This window comes from Mesoplodon densirostris, chromosome 7 (genome assembly GCF_025265405.1).
Source record: "Mesoplodon densirostris isolate mMesDen1 chromosome 7, mMesDen1 primary haplotype, whole genome shotgun sequence".
Classification (NCBI taxonomy): Eukaryota; Metazoa; Chordata; class Mammalia; order Artiodactyla; family Ziphiidae; genus Mesoplodon; species Mesoplodon densirostris.
In genome coordinates, this window is record NC_082667.1 from 9,769,350 (window position 1) to 9,788,623 (window position 19,274).

A 19,274-nucleotide genomic window follows, 5' to 3' on the forward strand; every position below is an offset into this window, starting at 1 on the left:
TGGGAGGCAGCTCCGTGGGGCTGCTGGAACTTGGGAAGAGCATGAATGCGAGCGTGTGCAGCGTGTGCATGAAAGAGAGCACCCCTTCCTGGCTTGTTGAAACAGGATTCCTCCTGGGCTGCCTTCCCTGTGTGTCCCAGAGAGGCCTCTAGCCAAGAGACTTCAGTCGGGAGACTTAATTGTTTGTAACTTTACCAGCACCCTCCCAGTTCTTGACAGATGGCTTCAGGTTGCGGGTTCAAGAATATGGGTGGGTTATGGGAATGCTCTTTCAATACTGAGCTTCAGTTTTCGTTCACCTTTCTGCTCAGCATTGTGTCAGCCAAGAACTTACTCAGCGACCACCACACATCGCTGCACTACATGGCGAGGGGAGCCCTGGGTTGTGCTACTAGAAGGTACTTCACTTCCATTTCCTTACCTGGGCAGCCCTCTTGAAAATTTTGTGCTGAGATTTGACCCCTCTCTCCCTCTCCCACGGTTACTGCCGTGCCCAGGAGGGTGCACAGGCCCTCGTTCTGGCCCTCTAGTCGCCCTTCTGCTCCACGAGGACCTCTGACCCGGAGGCTGGAACGGGGGGCTGGTAGGCAATACGTTTGCTTGCTCAAAATGATGTCCTTTCTCTGGGCACCTGCTTTTTCTGTGGTGCCATCAAATGGATTTGTGTGTGGCAGTGGGTGAAGTGATTGCATGAATTTTTCTGTAACCCACTAACTTTTTATTATTAAGGGGAGTTTTTGAGAAAGCTTTGCTCATAGTGTCAGGGAGGTAAAAAGGAGGAGGTAGAAACTGGAGCCCAAAGAAATTCCCTTAGGGCAAGATTATGTTATAACAGAAAATTGACTCTGAGGCAGAACCTGCCACCCCTATTCAAACGTTTAGTTCTCCAGCAAATAGCATCTTTTTATAGTCTACAACACGGTTCGGGGATGCTAGGCCCTCAGGACCAGGGGGACAAAGCTTTAGCCGCTTTAGGTTTTTTTGGGGGGAGGGGAGGTACTTGCTGTTAATTTTTGACACTAGAAAGTCATTTTTTTTAAAAAACTTTTTCTAGGTGGGTGGAGAGTGAAACTGCCACGTCCTTGTCGGTTTAGTCCAAGAGATCACTCGCAACAACAGTAGATGTCTGGGTTTTGTTTCTGTCTGTTTTTTTATTATGAAAAAACAATGTTAAGGGGGAAGATATGGATTAGCAGGTGGGATCCCTACCCTTGTTTTCCTTAGAAGACTTGTTTAGTGTTTTATCAGACGTCTGTTGTAGTTATAGATGGAAAAGCTTGTGAGAAAAACAAACACCACATGGAGCCTGTAAATGTTATTGCACAACCTGTAAAGCATTCTTGGAAGTGGCCAGTAAAAAAGGGTTTTACCATTTAAAAAAAATGTAACTGTGTCATTGTTTACATCTGTAACTTTTTCCTCCCCTGTTCTCATTACAACATTATGGCAAAAATGTAGGCACCGTAGCTTCCAGTTTTAGAATAAATAACCATTTGGATTGAATTCACCCTCTCTCCTGTCGCCGCACTGACTGGGTAGAGTGTGTCATTGGGGGCTTTATTTATTTCTGATGCTGCTCCTCAAGTTGTACTGGGTTCCAACCAAGGTTGGCTTTCCTCTTTGATGGCTTTTCTCCCTTCCTATTCTGCCATGCTTTCACTTGGGAACCAGCCATACCTTCACTCAGGGTTTGTTGGCTTACTTAAGTGCTTGATTTTTTACTAAGAGCTTGAGCCATTGGAGTACAAGAAAATAAATTATAACTCATGACCTCTGTGTATTTGGCCTATACTAAAACCAGTTGGATGCTTGAAGTTAAATGTAGGGTTCCATTTAGGAGCCAGATTAAGTTTATTCGTAATTACCACTTAAGAGGAAAAGCCTACTTATTCAACAGAAGATGTTTGATGGGGATTCTTTCCTAGTGGCTATGTAGAATGAGAAGGTAACTTTAATTGACAAAAGCACTCCTGCATTACTAGCACTGAACTGATACTGATTGTAACTTCTAATAAATGGTCAAGGACTTATTAAGGCTGGGCTCCCACAGGCTTATGACATCTAGTGTTTTGAAGTAGTGGTGATACAGGTATAGTTATTGCTCTAACTCCTCCCTCTGTACATGATAGAGATTCCCACCCCAGGGGCTTACAGCTTTGGGCCCAAAGGCTATCCTTGATTTCAGTGTCTGCCCATTCTCTAGGATATTTAAAGTTACTCAGTGTTATAGCTAATCATTTTAAATGGTTATTTATAGCTCATGCCTTGTCTCTAGTAACCTCTAGACCCCCCCTTTGCCCCCAGCTAGGGCTGCAGCCATTCATCCCTAATCTGATGAGTATGAAAATTGAATGTGTAGAAAAACTGAGCAGAGGTTGCTTTTTTTTTTTTTTTAAATAACCTAATATCAAGATTACATTTATTGAGCACTTCTGACTTCTTACCAAGTCTGAGCTGATGTGGGCATTTTCAGTTGCCCCTCTGGAATTTGCCCAACACTGTAATACCTTAGGAAAAGAGAAAGATTCTTTTAGTGCCTTCTAAGCCCTGCTTGCCATTTACGCATGTTTAGTACAATCGTTGGATATCAGAATGCCTGCCATATGCCAGACACTGACAGGATGCAGTGATTAAACAGACTTGATCCTTAGAGGAGTTTTCAACGGGCATTAAGAAAGAACTAAGCAGGCTCCTGAACACAATGGGGGTAGGTCCCTACTTCAGGAGGGCAGCCAGGTTACTTTCCTTGGTTTCTTCCTCTCTAGGATGAGGGAATTAAATATCTCCAGGACCTATTAGGGCTCAGGAATTCATCGACAGCCGGGAAGCTGCTATTCCTGAAGGTGCCTCAAGTTCACTGGGTACTCCTGGAGCCCGTGGAGACGTCCATAGGAAACTTAAGTTCAGTTCCTGGTAGAACCCCCTTTATTCCTTCGGTTTCCTCTCTGTTCCCCTCCCCTGCTGTCTTCCTGTGTGAAGGTGTGGGGAAGCTGGGGGCGATGTGCTGTCTCTAATATAGGTCACCCCCTTCTGCAAGGCAGCCTCTGGCAGCCGACCCTACCCGCAAGTGTATCCCAGGACGAAGCATGACCCAGGCTTGCCCCGGGAAGCATGTATCACTGGGTAGGGGGTGGGGAATCTTGACAACCCATGAGGAGCAGACATCCTGAGACTTACTTTCTCTGCCTTGGCCCTGGTCCCACCTCCGTATGTGTCTTTCTTTCCCTTGGAAGGTAACGGCTTCTGGAAAGGTATTCTGGGGCTTTATAAACCTCCGCCAAGTTTGAGTCCGGGAGGCGCTCATGAGACAAACCTCTGGCCGGGCAGCTTGCTGGACCACTAGAGGGGTGGTAGGCGCACCAGGGGCGGGGACACTGCTCCTGGCGGATGTGACAGAAGGGGCCTGAATGGGAAGTGGGAGAATAGCAAACCCCAGTTCTAACAGGAAGCCCAAACTGAGCAACTTCGGGCTTATCCAACTCCTAGGGAGAAGAGGAAGCGACCAAGGAACAGCGCCCCGAGCCGAACGGCGCCGGGCATAGTCCTCACACTTCTGTTTCCGCTCCAAAGGAGTCTCTACTAGGCAAGATAACAGAGACCTAGATTCTCTCATAAGATCCACGCGACCGGCGCCTACTGCTGGCGTGCTTGCTGGGACCCCCTTGTCCCATGATCCTTGGCTATAGCCGCCAGTGTGCCTTCACCTGGATCGGGTGGACGTCGGCTTCCGGCCTCCGGGTTGGGTAGGGATGGGTAGGAGTGGGTATCGACTTGACGAGGGAAGGAGCAGCCATTTTGAGACTGATGAGCACGGAAGAGACCATATTGAGAACTCTGGATGCCTGGGGCCGCCATTTTAAGTATGGGCCCGGCTGAGAAGCCCTGTACGGTGAAACGCGGTGACATGCGGCCGCCATATTTGTGCGGATCCCCCTGGCGGCGGCCATCTTGAACGGAGACCTGCTGTGGGCGTCGCCATCTTAGAAGTAAAACGGCCCCTTCCCAGGAACTGGAACCAAGCTCTTCCCCTCTCACTGGGTACCTCCTGTCTGCGACTGCCCATCGGAATGCCTCCCTAAGTCCACCCCGTTCGGTCTGTTTTCATTTTCACTTGTCTTCATTGCTCTCGTTTGTGTGTGTGTGTGTGTGTGTGTGTGTGTGAATGCTCTCCGTAGCCTCTAAGTGTCTGTCTGTAACTTAATTCTTCCACTTGAGACGTTCTCTCATGCCCGCCATCCACCCTAACCCGGTGGATCTCTGATCCTAGACAATGTCGAACCCGCTTTGACTGGCCCTGTTCCCTGGTTATGGCAAGCTTTTCCACCTGCCGCACCCACTCCCTATCCCCCAAGAACGGTAACACAGGACCTGTCCTCTGAGACTCTGGATGACTTTATTCTTCAAATGGCTTTACACTTCCAATAGTTCCAGGTGAGACTGAGAGCAAGCACCCAGCCCATCCCTCTCTCCATTGTCTGAGCGGGTCACAGAGGGAAGCGGGCAGGACGCTGGCAGAGTCTGACAGCCCTTCTGTGGGTGGAGCTAAGGGTGCCCCGAGTCACGGGGTGCTTTGGGTCCGCCTCAGTGGGCGAGGAAATGGGGTCGGCAGATAGGTGAGGGAGGGCCTTGTGCTTCAGCTAACCTCACAGGTTTGGGAAAGGGCTACGGATGGGATGCAGGGACCCTAGGGGGCTCACCACAGTTCCTGACATAAATGAGGAAGGGCCCGGGAGAGGGAAAGGTGAAGAGTTGTGAGGAGGGACAAGGCAGCTCAGAGGAGGGCACAGAAGAATTTCTTCTCCCGGAAAGGGTTCTCCGAAGTGGGCACAGGGGTGATGAGGGGATCCTCACAGGCGTGGGCATCACAATAAGTCATCAGGTCTGCTGCTGCCTTGGACACCTGGGGCACAGCCAGGAGGGGAGCTGTTAGCCAGAAACCCTGAAATGGACTGCAGCCTCCCTCCCCAAATGGATAATCTTCTGCCATCTCTAGGGCTCCTTAAGACAGTCTTCTCTTCCCTCATCACCCACAGAGACCTGGGGCCAGCTCTCCTTACAGATCCCAAGACGACTCCTGTGATCTCAGGGAGTCAATGAAAGAAAGCATCTCTTATCCTGAGGTTTGGGAACCTACGGTACAGGCTGCCAACTAATGGGATCCAGGGCCCCACCCACCTTTATCCGGCACAAGCTGGCTTCAATCTTAAGCTGTTCCACCATCTTGCGGGCTTGCCCAATACTCATAGTGCTGTTCACAGGGGTCTCCCCTTTCATCCTGGAGAAAAGAGAGAGCTCAGAGCATGATAGGGGGCCCTGCACAATCTCAGCTGAAGGCCCCGCTCTGTGCTTACTCCTCATCAACCTTTACAAGGCCGGGTCATATGCCCCAATATTTTACTCCCCTCTTATCCCCAACCTCCGTGGTCTTTCCCATTCCTGTCTTCCTCAGCTAAGGGAATGGAGAAGTGGGATGAGATGCTCCCCAAACTCCTACATGGCCTGGGCCACACATCATTAAACATATAAATGATTTAAGGCTTCCGAGCCCTCAAGTTATGTGTGTTTCCAGCTCTGAAAACCACAACTAGAAAGAGGCCCGCCCTAATGAGGAGAGTACAGAACCCCCACCTGCCCCCTTGAGCCCCAAAGGGAGAAAAGCAGGATGCTCGCTACTCACCCGAGGCCACGGGCAGCGACAGTCCTGGGGAGAAGGATCGTGGGGTGCACCAAAACCTTCTGCCTGAGATGGGTGCCCCACCTTGCAGGGAGTTGCAGCTGAGAATATCTGACGCAGCAGCAGAAGCAGCTAATACAAGGCCACTGGGGAGGGTCAGGTCAGAGGCCAGTGGAGGGCTGGTCCCAGTTTCTGCAGCTCCAGCACTGGCTGTTACCTGAAAGATGAAGGATGCTAGAAGGAGCTGCTCAGATCCTGGCACATACCAACTGTCTGGCCAGTGGGGGAGCCTGGCTGCTGCCTGCAGCCCCTGTGCACGCCCCCAATGTTACTGTCTCACTACCCGCCCCTCCCCCATTGCAGGCATCCAGAGTCTGTGCTAGAGACCTCCCCAAAGGAGCCGGAAGTAGCTGAGTCCCAGGTAGATTCCCCCCTCAAATGGGGTGGTCTGGACCTGTGACAGCCCCTGCAGTGGAGTCAGTACTGACTGCGTGAGACCCTGCTCATTTGAAAATCTGACATCAGCTGGGCAGTCGCCCCCTCCATCCCTCCTCCCTCTACTCTGACACAGCATTTAACACCTGAATCTTCATTTCTCTCCCAGGGACCCTCCGTTCCCCATATCCAGGAAAATGTGATGAGCTACAGGTATCAGCTTCTAGATCACCACTTTAACGTTCTAGCTACAAGTGACTCGAGTGGAAGATCCAGGGACAGCGAGGTCCATCAGGAAGATGTCTAAAGAAATGGCAGACCAAAGAGAAGAAGGAGCAGCTGGGGAAAGAGAGGCATGCAGAGATCAGGTCAAAGAATCGGACAAAGACGAGGTAGGGGAGAGTCGGCGGGTGTTTCTGGAAATAGATGGGCTTCCTGGGTGTGTGTGTGTATTGGTTTGAGATTGCCTCCCACGTCTGCAGTGTGTTGTGCTTGGTGCTGTGAGATGGACGCAAAGATGTACGCAACACTGATCCTTCTGAGGAATCTTATTTGGGGTGGATAGACATATACAAGAGAGAAAGTGCCACCCGCCAAAACCTAGTCTAGATAATGCGCTGTGGGGACTCTGAGGGAAAGTCTAGTTAGGGTCGGAGGAGGTCGATCAAGCATCGTAAAAGCTGGAGACAAAACACGGGCCTGAAATGCTACCGCTCTTGTGAATAGGGGACAGCCAGCCCGCTGGCGCAACGCGCAAGATGCACAGGTACCCGCAGACTGCAACGCTCTCGGGGTGAATGCTCTCTGCCTTGGAAGCCCACAGATCCAAGGAGCTGTGGGCAATGAAAATCAGCGCCAGCTGGATGCCCGCCTCTCCCCCTCTTCAGGGGTTAAATGGCGGAGAGTGAAGGTGTGGGCGGAGGGCCGTGATTGCGGCCTCGAGGGGCGGGCTGAGGGATCCTGCTGACTCATATCTGGAGCATATCTTGGGGCCTGGAGGGAGGCGCCTGTCCCCTTTGGTTTTGGTATCCGGAGGGTAACGGACCGCAGGAACGGACAGTGCCGGGCGCGAGGAGGTAGGAACTTGGCGGCCCGGAAGGCCCTGCCCCCTGCACCGGGCCCCGCCCCGGACGAGCCCCGCCCCCAGTGCTACAAAGGGGGCCGGCGAAAGGGGGAGGGACTTCCCCGGGAGGCGGAAGTGCCTTCTCGCGGTTGCCCAGGCAGCTCGCGGCTGGTGAGTCTGCACCTCTGTGGCGGCCCGCTGGCTGGTTTCCATGTTGCTGCGGTTGGGTGGGGGCTCCGGGCGCCGCGGCCACCGCCGAGCCAGAGGGGGCTGGCGGGGAGCGGCCGTTGGCTGTAGGACGCCCTGCCCGGAGTGGGGCGCGGCCTTGTCTGAGAGCGACTGCAGCTCCAGGAGGAGAGAAGCTCGGTAGGGAATTGTGGCTGCGCTGAGGTTGCTGGCTTTGAGTCCGGCTGTGCGACCTTAGGCAAGTCGCGCGTGCTCTCCGTGCAGCCACCTCGCAGTGTGGAATCGTGTCATCGTGTGTGTAAAACCGCCTTGGAAGAATTTTAAGGTGCTCATCCTCTGTATGTTACGTATTACTATGAATGACTGTCAAGGCGGCTGTCCCAGAATCAGGTGACCCGAGGATGCGTTCAGCTGAGGAATTCTAGCACAGGTGGTGGAGAGAGCACAGTGGAGAAAAGGAAGGGATAATTGGCTGAGAAACGCAATCAATTGGAGAAAGGCCATATGAAACAAAGACTTTGCTATGTCTTGCTATCTCTGGTTCCTCAAAGCCAGTCCGGTGAGCTTGTCCTTTTTGTCCCCACCTCCCCCGTGAAAAGAGCTATTCTTTCCCCTTCTCTGTCTTTTTCCAGGAACGACCAGCTGCTTCATCCCATGGCCAGGGGTGGCGTCCAGGTGGCAGAGCACCTAGGAACTCAAGGCCTGAACCCGGGGCCAGACCCCCTGCACTCCCCATCATGGTCAATGACCCACCAGTACCTGCCTTACTGTGGGCCCAGGAGATGGGCCACGTCCTGGCAGGCCGTGCCCGCAAGCTGCTACTGCAGTTTGGGGTGCTCTTCTGTACCATCCTCCTCCTGCTCTGGGTGTCTGTCTTCCTCTATGGCTCCTTCTACTATTCCTACATGCCGACAGTCAGCCACCTCAGCCCCGTGCATTTCTACTACAGGTGAGAGGGGTCTTCTATCAAAGTAGAGGAATTCAGTGAGAGAATTGCTGCAAGGACCCTTGGAGCTTATTCAGGTCAACCCCCTTATTTACGGAGGAGGACACTTGAGCCCAGTGTGCTTATACTGATTTCTTTTACAGCCCAAGGTTGGGGCAGGTCTGGGCTTGTAGGGCTCTAGGGTCCTAGTCCTGTCTCTGGTTACTGGAACCTGGTTAAAAAGAAGAAAAAAAAAAAATCCCTCTCCAAGATTGTCATTATGAGGGTCAGTTCAATTTAGGCTGGATCAGACCTCTCTCAGGGCCACTGTAGACTTTTGAGCCAACCCAGCCGCTTGGGTCATCTCAGAACTAATCTGGCCTTCAGTAGAGGAGGTATTATTAGGAAAGCAGTAGTTTGCCTTTTACATTACTTCTTCCCACTCCCGGATAGTCTGCTGCAAGAGAATTTATGGAAACACAGGGTGTCTGGGTACATAAACTCCCAGAGTCCTACTTCTTGCCTTGGGGCCTCAATTCCTTCCCATTTTACAGACCCTGCCAAATTCTCGCCCCTTCTTCTTTTTTTTTTTTTTTTTTTTGCTGTACGCGGGCCTCTCACTGTTGCGGCCTCTCCCGTTGCGGAGCACAGGCTCCGGACGCGCAGGCTCAGCGGCCATGGCTCACGGGCCTAGCCGCTCCGCTGCATGTGGGATCTTCCCGGACCAGGGCACGAACCCGTGTTCCCTGCATCGGCAGGCGGACTCTCAACCACTGCGCCACCAGGGAAGCCCATCTCCCCTTCTTTTAACAGTGACTACAGGACCAATCAAGAGGTGCTGACAAAGGCACTATTATCAATGGTCCAAAGTTGTTTTTTTTTTTCCCCTGTCCTGAGTCCGTGGTCATGAGCTGTAATTTCTAAGGCAAAGTTTTACTTATTTATTTTATTTTATTTATTTATTTATTGGCTGTGTTGGGTCTTCCGTTGCTGTGCGCTGGCTTTCTCTAGTAGCCAGCAGGGGGCCACTCTTCGTTGCGGTGCGAGGGCTTCTCACTGCAGTGGCTTCTCTTGTTGTGGAGTACAGGATCTAGGCACGCAAGCCTCAGTAGTTGTGGCACACGGACTTCAGTAGTTGTGGCTCACGGGCTCAAGAGCGCAGGCTCAGCAGTTGTGGCACACGGGCTCAGTTGCTCCGCGGCATGTGGGATCCTCCCGGACCAGGGCTCGAACCCGTGTCCCCTGCATTAGCAGGCGGACTCCTAACCACTGCGCCACCAGGGAAGCCCTGCTTAAACTTTGAAGAGGCACGATGGCCTGGCCCCTGGCCCAGGTTCAGCTTATGAAAGCTATGGCCCTTCCTGCCATAAAAACCTATATGTATGGCCATGTGCAGTTTTGCCTACAATTCAAAGGGTTCGTGAGCCTCCTAAAGATCATCTGTGGATCCCTTTGGAAGAGTTTTCTCAAACTAGACCCCAGACCAGAACTCCTAAATCAGAATCTGGAGGAGTGGGACCCAGGGATTTGCATTTTTAGCAGCTCCCCAGGTGAGTCTTTAGAAACACTTAAGTCCGAAACTATTCAACTAAGTGTCCATAGGTTCCCATTTAAGAATGTCTGCCCTAATGCAAGGAAATAAATGGAAGTAGCAGGAAGAGAACTAAAGACTCATTCTGTTGTCTTGAATCTCCTGGCTGCATTTCCTCTCCATCTCTGTCTATAACAGAGAAGCGTGCCCATTCTGGGAGAAGGGATGGGGGATAGGAAAGGGAGCCCTAGGGGCCAAGGAGGTGTGTGGACAAGTCAGGCAGACTCTATAACTTGGCAGAGTATCATCCCCATTCTCATTTAGGACCGACTGTGATTCCTCCGCCTCCGTACTCTGCTCCTTCCCTGTTGCCAATGTCTCACTGGCTAAGGCTGGACGTGATCGGGTGAGTATGGGAGCTGAAGAGAGGTTTCATTAGAGCTTTGATGACTTGAAACAGGAAGGCTTGAGAAAGACCTGGATGTCAGGGACCGAGTAATAGAGACTAAAAGGAAGGCTTTCAAGGAAAGGGAGGTTAAAGAAAAATGAAAGTCCAAATGAATTGTGTGGATTATTCTTTCCTCCTTCTTAAATTGTTTCAGCCAGGCCATATCTACTAGATAAGATGTAGTTTAGATCTAAGTGAACCTAAATGAACAGATCAGCTATCTCACAGAACTAGGATGGAATCCACCCAAGAGTTTTGAAAGTATGTTAAATTATGAAACCGTTGGCAGATATGTGTAACCTGCCATTACAAAGGGTACTGTGCCAGAGGACTGGCCAAATGCCAGTATGCCTTCAACAAACCTGGAAACCCTGGGGAATGCAGAATGGGAATGCATCCTTCTCTATTAGGCAAGCTGCTGGAGGCTCTGAAAAAGGGTAGGATCCCAGAACACTTCAGAAGGACCTTGGAGGATCAAGAGCATTTCTGATCACCAGAGTTCTTTGAGTTGTCAGCAATGTAATGAGAAGTCATCAGAAATCAGACTAATTAAGAGTTTAAATACCATTTGAAAATGATTTTTCAAAAATTATACTTGGGAGGATACTGACCTAAAGATAAAAAACACAGGATAGAAATAAATGGTCACTCTGAAGGGAGGAGTGCAAGCTGTAGAGTCTGGGGCCCCCTGGGGTTGACAATACAAATAACCTGGGAGACCGTGTATCCTGTATCCTGTGAAATCTTCCAGTTTACTGCCAGGGTAACACTATCCAGAAAGCTTACCAGGTGGGATGAGTGGATCCCAAATGGAGATTTCAAAGTGGTGAAGTGGGGAAGGGAATTCCCTGGCGGTCCAGTCGTTAGGACTCCACACTTTCACTGCCGAGGGTCCAGGTTCAATTGCTGGTGGGGGGGGGGGGGACTAAGATCCTGCAAGCTTCACAGTGTGGCCAAAAAAAAAAAAGTGGTGAAGTGGAATGTTGGGCATTGCAAGACAGAGGATTATCATTTTAGTTCTGCTACTCAGGAAAGTAACTTGGAGATTATTATAGAATGTTCTGCGAAAACATTGGTTCAATGTGTTTTTGTAGCTTAATAATAATAATAATAATAAATGGAATATATTGAGGGGAATAGAAACAAAGCCACAGTACATTTGCACCTGGGATGCTGCATGCATTTATGTGGCTGCCCATTATAGATCATAATGGTTGGTGCTGCAAGGAGCCTGAAACAATCGGGTACCAGGCTGCTGGATGAGGAAAGGAATGGAAGGATGAAGGGTGAGGCCCAAGTCCCTGATAATTAAAGCAGATTGATCATTTCATTCACTTCTAGTGAACATTTTTGAATGAATGCATGAAATAATGGGTCTACTCTGTGTGTAACACCTTGTTTAGAAATAGAAGATGTGGTCCTGCTTTCAAGGAGCTCACAGGATTGACAGAAATCTATACATTGCATTAAGTAGCAAAGATGCAGATTCTGCATTTCAAAAGAATTTGTGAAGAATTAGACAGGTGTGAGACTATGGAGATGGTGAGGCTCAAAGTGGGCCTTTTAAGGAAGGGTGAATACTGTGTGGGAATGGAGGAGAGGGAGAACCTGCCCATCAGGCAGACAGATGTGAACAAAGGCAGGACTCATTCACAAGATTCTGGTATTAGATTTTGTGGATGCCCTTGGAGAAGATTACATAATTATTGGTTTAAAAAGAAAAAATATATATATAAAAATCTTTATTGAGGTATAATTCACATAGTGTACAAGTCACCATTCAAAATGTACAGTTCAGTCGTTTTTAGTATATTCAGAGTTGAGCAACCATCACCATAATCAATTTTAGAACATTTTCATCACCCCAGAAAGAAGCCCATACCCACTACCTAGCAGTCACTCCCAATTTCCCTCCTGCCCACCCAGAGAACTACATATTTTAATGTTTCAAGGAATTCAGTGAAGCAACTGGCTTAGATTCATCTGGCCTCTACAGGGGGGTAGGAATCTCATGGAATCCATTTTTGTCAAGGCGTAATTCAGACCGAAAATAAGAATCTGTATAAAGAAAGACTTCGATCAGTGTTTTTTTCACCTATTACCCTATGGATAAAATGCTCAAAGTACCCTCATAGCCATATCTAGATTTTGGAGCTAGTACACTATTAGGGTTAGGGGAAAGTTTTTTTCAACTTCTTTTTTTTTTAATCCACTCCCTCTTTGGGTAAAACGAGAAGCTTTACCATCACCCCTGTGATCCTTATGTATCACCCTGAGGGGGTCATGCATAGGACAAGCATAGCTGAATATAGGATTAGAGGAATATAGGAACAGTCAGGAAAAACTAGGGTATGTTTGGTGGCACATCTTTAACCTTTTGAGGTTAATCCCAGTGAAGAAGCCTTCCTGCTGTGAGTCTCAGGGTTCTACCAACAGATCCAAGATAAAGGACCCAAAATGACATAAGATGGTCTTGAGTGACAGTGACTGTGTGACAGCTGGCTAGGGAGATGGTGAGCACTTCTGGCACTCGGTTAATTAATAATGTAAGTGAAGGTAGGCTGGGTCCGGGGGGATGGCCTCACGGGGACAGAGAGACCTGAGTCACAGATGGCCCAGTTGGCAACATGACGGTTCACTTTTGGAAAAGAAATGTGACACAGCCTTTCTCGAATAGACTGATTCAGTAGAGCAGACAGGATACTGAAGATCTCAGAAGTGGGAGGGATCCAGCCACCAGAAGGGGGCAGCACTTTCTTGGGACCAGAGAGACTGAGAGACCTGTTTTGAGAGCGGAGGGTTGTGGCAGAGTGTTTGGAGGGGAAGGGGGGAGGTGGTACAGGGGCAGCGCAATTTAAAAAAATTTCTTTTAAAGAGATGGGGCTACCTTGGGCAGGTGCTGATGTATGGACAGCCGTACCGCGTTACCTTAGAGCTTGAGCTGCCAGAGTCTCCTGTGAATCAAGATTTGGGCATGTTCTTGGTCACCATTTCATGCTACACCAGAGGCGGCCGAATCATCTCCACCTCTTCACGCTCCGTGAGTGTTCATTCCTGGCCTGTCTAGGAGGGTGTGGAGAATGATGACACATGTCAGAGTATCTGGGTGGGGCTTCAGGAGAAAACATCCCAGCTCTGAAGTCACAGACACATCAGGATAGGCAAGCGGTGTCCGTTTACCACACCAGACAAACACCCGCTAACATCTGATGAGCATGTCCAGCTTTGGGGTAAAGTCTGAAGAGTGGAGCCACCCTGCAAACAGGGGCTTCTTTGGAGCCAGGCAAGCCTGGCCTCGAATCCTTGCTCAGAAACATGCCAGCTGAGGGGCAATTTACTTAAGCCCTTAGTTATGAAGTCCTATAAGTGAATATAGTAGTAACTCCCTCATAACAAGACTAGTTTGGATCCAATGAGGAAATGGTGTTCAATAAATGTTAGACTCCATTCTTAATTATCAACAGAACCATATCATGAAGCAGATCCCCGAATGTCCACATGGGGGAAAAGGCTTCAGATGGTACACTGGAACATACAGTCTGTTCTGGATTATAGAGCCATTTGGGGGGAAGGTAGATCAGAGACAGTGTGGGGCTTCACCTAGGAGGGTTTCTTAGAAAAGTGGGCTTTGTTGTATGGGGATAGAGACACGCGGCCGGCTAGGGTGGGGCAGGGATGTCATTCAAGTGTTTGCATCGGTTGGGTCAAGACTTGGGCTTTGGGGGCGTGGTAGGAAGTGAAAGTGAGGGAGCAGGGACCGGGGAAGAAGCAGCCTTCCTAGCCTGCTCAGGGGTGGTGGAGGGGTGGGCACCTGTCCCCAGCCTCTCCCTCCTGGCCCTGGCAGGTGATGCTGCATTACCGCTCAAACCTGCTCCAGATGCTTGACACCCTGGTCTTCTCTAGCCTCCTGCTGTTTGGCTTTGCAGAGCAGAAGCAGGTCCTGGAGGTGGAGCTGTACCCAGAATACAGGGAGAACTCGGTAAGGGGGGAAGGAGGACTAGGACACAGCCCGCCCCACGAGCCCAGGATTTTACCTGAGGAGCTTCTGGGCTCGGTCAGGAGGGACAGCAGTGGAGGCTGGAAGCGGGCCTCACATTGGCCTGGTAAGAGTGACAGCGGCAGGATCCTGGCCTGATGGGGTACCACCACTGCCCACCCGCCTGCAGTATGTGCCGACCACCGGAGCCATTATCGAGATCCACAGCAAGCGCGTCCAGCTGTACGGAGCCTACCTCCGCATCCACGCCCACTTCACTGGGCTCAGGTGAGGAAGCGCCGACGCGGCCTGGGCAGCTCTCGTGGGGCTGTCCTTAAGTGAAGAGGGTCCTAAGCAGGGGCAACGGGTTTTACGGGTTTTACTTAGGCCACAGATTCTCAACCCTGGCTGCACATCAGCATATCAGGTCCCTGGGGAACTTTAAAAAAATACTGATGCCTGAGCCCCACCCCAAGACCAGGATTTGTTAGGGTCATAACAGGCTGTCAGACTTTTTGAAAGCACCCCAGGGAAAGGTCATGTGCAGTCAGTGTTGAGAACTGCTCTCTTGAGCACATCGGCTCAGTGGGTGGGAGGCAGGGGATGCAGCCCAGCTCTAGCCAAACTGGTGAATCACCCTAGAAGTTATTTCTGGGAAATGAGAAGGCTGGTACTCCCTGGCAGCTGCTACTTCCCTCCTGTCTCTGCTTCCTGCTTCAGGTACCTGCTGTACAACTTCCCGATGACCTGCGCCTTCGTTGGTGTCGCCAGCAACTTCACCTTCCTCAGCGTCATCGTGCTCTTCAGCTACATGCAGTGGGTGTGGCGGGGCATCTGGCCCCGACACCGCCTCTCTCTGCAGGTCGCAAAGGACCCCTTTCCTCTCCCCCTCACGATCCTTCTTTGGGGAGTGGGCAGGAGCATGTTGGGGGCTGGGGCTGAAGGGCCCTGATCACCGGTGAGGGAAGGCAGTCCTTGCTGCTCAGGAGTTTCCCCCCTACAGGTAAACATCCGAAACAGAGACAGGTCCCGCAAGGAAGTCCAGCGGAGGATCCCTGCCCATCAGCCAGGTAAAGGTGATGGCTGGGGGCTGGGTGAGGAGGCTCCTGCGCCATCCAGTTTGAGGCTTTAGGTGCTCATATACCAAGCTGAAGGTCAAGGGAAAGGCTGAATGGGGTGAAGTTGGCACTGCCATCCAGGCTCACCTGCCCTAGCCCTGCCCTGTCCTCTACCCCCTTTGGAGGCACAGGGCCCCAAGGCCAGGAGGAGTCCGCTCAGCTGTCACCCATTACAGAGGATAGTGAGAGCCGTGCGGGTCCCTCGGAGCCAGGTAAGGTGCAGCAGCCCGACCTCCTTCCTGACTCCTCTCAGCCCTCCCCTTCAGCCTCCTCCAGACTGACCTCTGCCCTCCCCCTGGGGCTGCAGAAGGCCAGCTGTCTGAGGAGGAGAAACCAGATCAACAGCCCCTGAGTGGCGAGGAGGAGCTAGAGCCCGAGGCCAGTGACGGTGAGGGGCACTCTGCAGCGGGACCTGGGTGGACTGGGGTTGGCCTGTGGCTAGGGAGAAGACCACGTTGGGTGGGGGCAGGAGCCCCTGCTCTGGAATTTCCCATGTGGGATTTTGTTTCCCCTTCCCCTGGCCCAGGTTCAGGCTCCTGGGAAGATGCAGCTCTGCTGACGGAGGCCAACCTGCCTGTGTCTGCCCCTGCCCTTGCCCCGGAGACCGTGGGCAGCTCTGAACCCTCCACAGGCACTGTCCGACAGCGCCCCATTTGCTCTAGTTCCTGAAGAGAATAGGGCAGAGTCCCCCCACTCCAGCCCTCCCCACCCCCGATCCCTTTCCCTTTCCGGGGCTCCCCCAATAAACTCTTTTCATGCCAGCTGCCTCCCTGACTCTGAAGTGGATTCAGGGCCATTTGAAAACGTGATGTTCCCCAGGCATCCCCCACCCCGATTGGAGGAGGTTGTCTTGTCAGGGGCTACCGATGGGGAAGACCTCCAGACCCTGGACTGTTTCAGGCACAGCTGTTTCCATTCATCAGCCTAGGCCGTCCAAGGAGCGAAAACCTGCCCACTCCATCCATGTGACTCTCATCTCCCTCTGGGGAGGGGGATAGCATAGGGCGGGTCTGGAAAGCTGGGATACATCATTCTGGCCTCTGTACCCCTCCCTTTCTCAGTCCATTGGGAGGCAGAAGACAGGAAATGACTGCCATGGATGTGGTATGATTTTTTACTGAAACAGCATTTTGTAGCCCAGGCCCCATGCTGTCCACAGCTGTTTTTCTCTCTGATACCAGCCAGGTGGCCCTGTCCTTTGTGTTCCCCTCCTCACCCCCTCACATGACTTCAGCCTTTGGATTCTCAGCTCCTGGCTGCTTTCCACATTCCACTGCTCTTTCAGAACCCAGGCATCCTGGCCTCCAGCTGAAACCGCTGCATGTGGCTTCGCCCACCCCTGGCCCCGTGACTCAGGCCCTCTGAAGGGACCAGCCCTCTTCTTGGCACTCACCGGGGAGGGGGGCAGGGGAAGGGGGGCCAGGTGGTGACATCACAGTTGAGGGGTATAAAAACCTTGAGCCAAAGCAGAATTGAAATTGAAGACACTGAGAAAACCTGACTGCACAGCCTGTGCTCCTGGGGACCTCTTAGGACCCTCGGCCTGCTACTCACTGCATCAAGGCCTACCCACTGGTAAGGTGCTGCTTGTGAATCAGGGAGGTGGGGGGCAGGCAGGGACCAGGACTTTGATAGGTGGGGAGGGAGGGTTCCAGGGCCTCTGTGTCCCATCTCTTCTCCTTTCTCACTTCCATCTCCTTTCTGGGTTTCTGCATGTGTCGTTGACTGATTGATACTTATTTTACTTAGATGGTGTCTCTGGGTGGCAGCTGGGAACTATTTCACCTCCCTTCCCCAGGCTGCGTAAATCATTTACTCCTCCCCTCAGCACTCAGTTTATTCATTAACTGTTTCTCGTGCTTCACGCATTGCTGGTCGCACACTTCTCTCTGTCGGGTCAGACATGTTATTCTTTTTCGCCCAAAACCAGGCACATAGGCTGTTCAGAAGTTGGATGACAAAGGGGTGTATGGTCTCATTTCCACCTCCTTCCTGTTCTCCTCTTAGTTCCCGCTCGTGTTTCCCTGTCTCTAGAGCTTTTGTTGAGGGAGGGGAGCCTGCAAGGTGTGACGGCTGGCCGGCCTTCACCCTTCCCCCTCCTTCCCTTCCAGACCCCATGCCGGGCTCTCCCCGCCTGCTGTGGCTCCTGGCTGTCACCTTCTCCTTGGTTCCCAGAGCGCAGCCCTTGGCGGGAGACTCGGAAGAAGAAGAGCAAGATGAGACACCTTTGCCGGCTGTCCCCTGTGACTACGACCGCTGCCGCCACCTGCAGGTGCCCTGCCAGGAGCTGCAGAGGGCCGGCCCGACGACGTGCCTGTGCCCCGGCCTCTCCAGCGCCGCGCAGCCGCCCGACCCGCCACGCCTGGGGGAAGTGCGCATGGAGGCCGAGGCGGGCCGCGCCGTGGTGCACTGGTGCGCCCCCTTCTCCCCGGTCCACCAGTACTGGCTGCTGCTTTGGGAAGGCGCCGGGGCTCCGCAGAAGGGGCCCCCCCTCAACTCGACGGTCCGCCGAGCGGAGCTGAAGGGCCTGAAGCCCGGGGGCGCATACGTCGTCTGCGTGGTGGCCGCCAACGCGGCCGGGGAGAGCAGCGCGCCCGGGGCCGAGGGCCTCGACGGCGCGGGCGGCCCCGCCTTCGGGCCCTGCGGCCGGCTGACCGTGCTGCCAAGGCCGCTCACGCTGCTGCACGGGGCCGTGGGCGTGGGCTCGGCGCTGGCCCTGCTCAGCTGCTCCGCCCTGGTCTGGCACTTCTGCCTGCGCGAGCGCTGGGGCTGCCCCCGCCGAGGCCGCCCGAGCGGTGCGGGACTCTGAGGCCGCCCAGGGGCCTCTCCGGCCAAACTAAGCCCGGCGCCGCTCCGGGGGAGGTGGCGGCCCCGGCGGACGGAGGGATGGAAGGCCGGGCGCTGGGCCCCCACTGAGTCGGTTCAGGCTCCAGACTTCCCACTCTGCCCCGAACTTAGGTTTAGGAATAGAGAAGGTCGGCAGATTTTTTCTTAAAGGACCAGAATAATTTAGGCTTTGTGGTTCCAGGGGATAAAATCGAAGATATCATGTAGTTCTTACACAACCATGTAACCATTTAAAAATGTAAAAATCATTCTTAGCTCTTGGGCCTTACAAGTCAGGCCCTGGCCAGATTCGGCCCGTTGACTACGGTTAGTCTACTTCTGTCGTACAGCCTCAAAAGGGCCCTGCCACTATGGGTGGCTTCCATGGGGTTTTGAGAATAAGCTGCTGCGGGATGGGAGTTTGGGGCTAGAGACCACTCCTTCTCCTTCTGCCTTCTTGTTTAGATAGTGAGGATGCGCACCGAGTTAGAATCCACCTGTGTCTGAGGCGGCTGGAAATAAATGACTGACATGGGGTGGAGAAGAGAAGGACTGACCAAGCTGCTGTCTGGGACAAGCTTGCGGTTTTGCTAGTAAAAATATAATAATAATAATACAATAATAACAAAGGATTCCCCCTCCCCCATTTGTGTTTATTGTATATTCACTGTAACAACATTAAAGGAGATGTAAAAGGAAGACATTTTCCATTTTCATGATCCTTTTCAATTCCCTGTCCACACACCGATGTTTTGGAGTAGTATACATACTTTCGAGTTTATTTTAAAATTAACTGGATGTAGAAAAGTCGAAGTTGCTACACAGTTTATTCCTCACTTTTACTGATCTTATAACCTTTTTTTAAATTATAAAAGTAACATACAAATTTCAGTACTGAAGAGGATAAAATGAAAGTTCCCTCCTCCTCAAGAGGTGATTGCCTGTAGCAGAGCAAATTTTTCTCTAAGCAATGCAAATATTTTTTTTCATTCTCTCTCTCTATACATATATATATATATATGTATATATATATTATTATTTTTATTTTATTTTATTTTATTTTGCGGTACGCGGGCCTCTCACTGCTGTGGG

The 19,274-nt window shown here is 51.8% G+C and overlaps 3 protein-coding genes across 11 annotated transcripts; 2 read left to right on the forward strand and 1 right to left on the reverse strand.

The window, feature by feature from the left end:
• Positions 1-4,002: 4,002 nt before the first annotated feature.
• Positions 4,003-16,376, forward strand: BSCL2 (BSCL2 lipid droplet biogenesis associated, seipin). 9 transcript variants are annotated; one of them, XM_060103419.1, is made up of 14 exons: positions 4,003-4,093; positions 4,268-4,431; positions 6,038-6,095; positions 6,279-6,501; positions 7,991-8,307; positions 10,139-10,220; positions 13,159-13,302; positions 14,107-14,241; positions 14,429-14,526; positions 14,959-15,100; positions 15,242-15,307; positions 15,478-15,568; positions 15,664-15,744; positions 15,883-16,376. In XM_060103419.1, exons 4-14 carry the CDS (start codon positions 6,409-6,411, stop codon positions 16,023-16,025), a joined length of 1,392 nt encoding a protein of 463 aa, XP_059959402.1. In that variant the 5' UTR covers positions 4,003-4,093; positions 4,268-4,431; positions 6,038-6,095; positions 6,279-6,408; the 3' UTR covers positions 16,026-16,376. The 9 variants fall into 9 exon arrangements, with proteins under 9 accessions (XP_059959402.1, XP_059959401.1, XP_059959400.1 ...); XM_060103418.1 differs by lacking the exon at positions 6,038-6,095; XM_060103417.1 differs by lacking the exons at positions 4,268-4,431; positions 6,038-6,095 and having other exon boundaries at positions 4,010-4,093.
• Positions 4,388-7,019, reverse strand: GNG3 (G protein subunit gamma 3). The gene is made up of 4 exons (XM_060103426.1): positions 6,880-7,019; positions 5,678-5,891; positions 5,176-5,275; positions 4,388-4,900 (listed from the first exon to the last, which is right to left on the reverse strand). Exons 3-4 carry the CDS (start codon positions 5,272-5,274, stop codon positions 4,772-4,774), a joined length of 228 nt encoding a protein of 75 aa, XP_059959409.1. The 5' UTR covers position 5,275; positions 5,678-5,891; positions 6,880-7,019; the 3' UTR covers positions 4,388-4,771.
• Positions 16,377-16,847: 471 nt separating the features above from the next.
• Positions 16,848-18,881, forward strand: LRRN4CL (LRRN4 C-terminal like). Its single transcript, XM_060103425.1, has 2 exons — positions 16,848-16,931; positions 17,468-18,881. The coding sequence occupies exon 2, from the start codon at positions 17,473-17,475 to the stop codon at positions 18,163-18,165; it is 693 nt and encodes a 230-aa protein (XP_059959408.1). The 5' UTR covers positions 16,848-16,931; positions 17,468-17,472; the 3' UTR covers positions 18,166-18,881.
• The last annotated feature ends 393 nt before the right edge of the window (positions 18,882-19,274 follow it).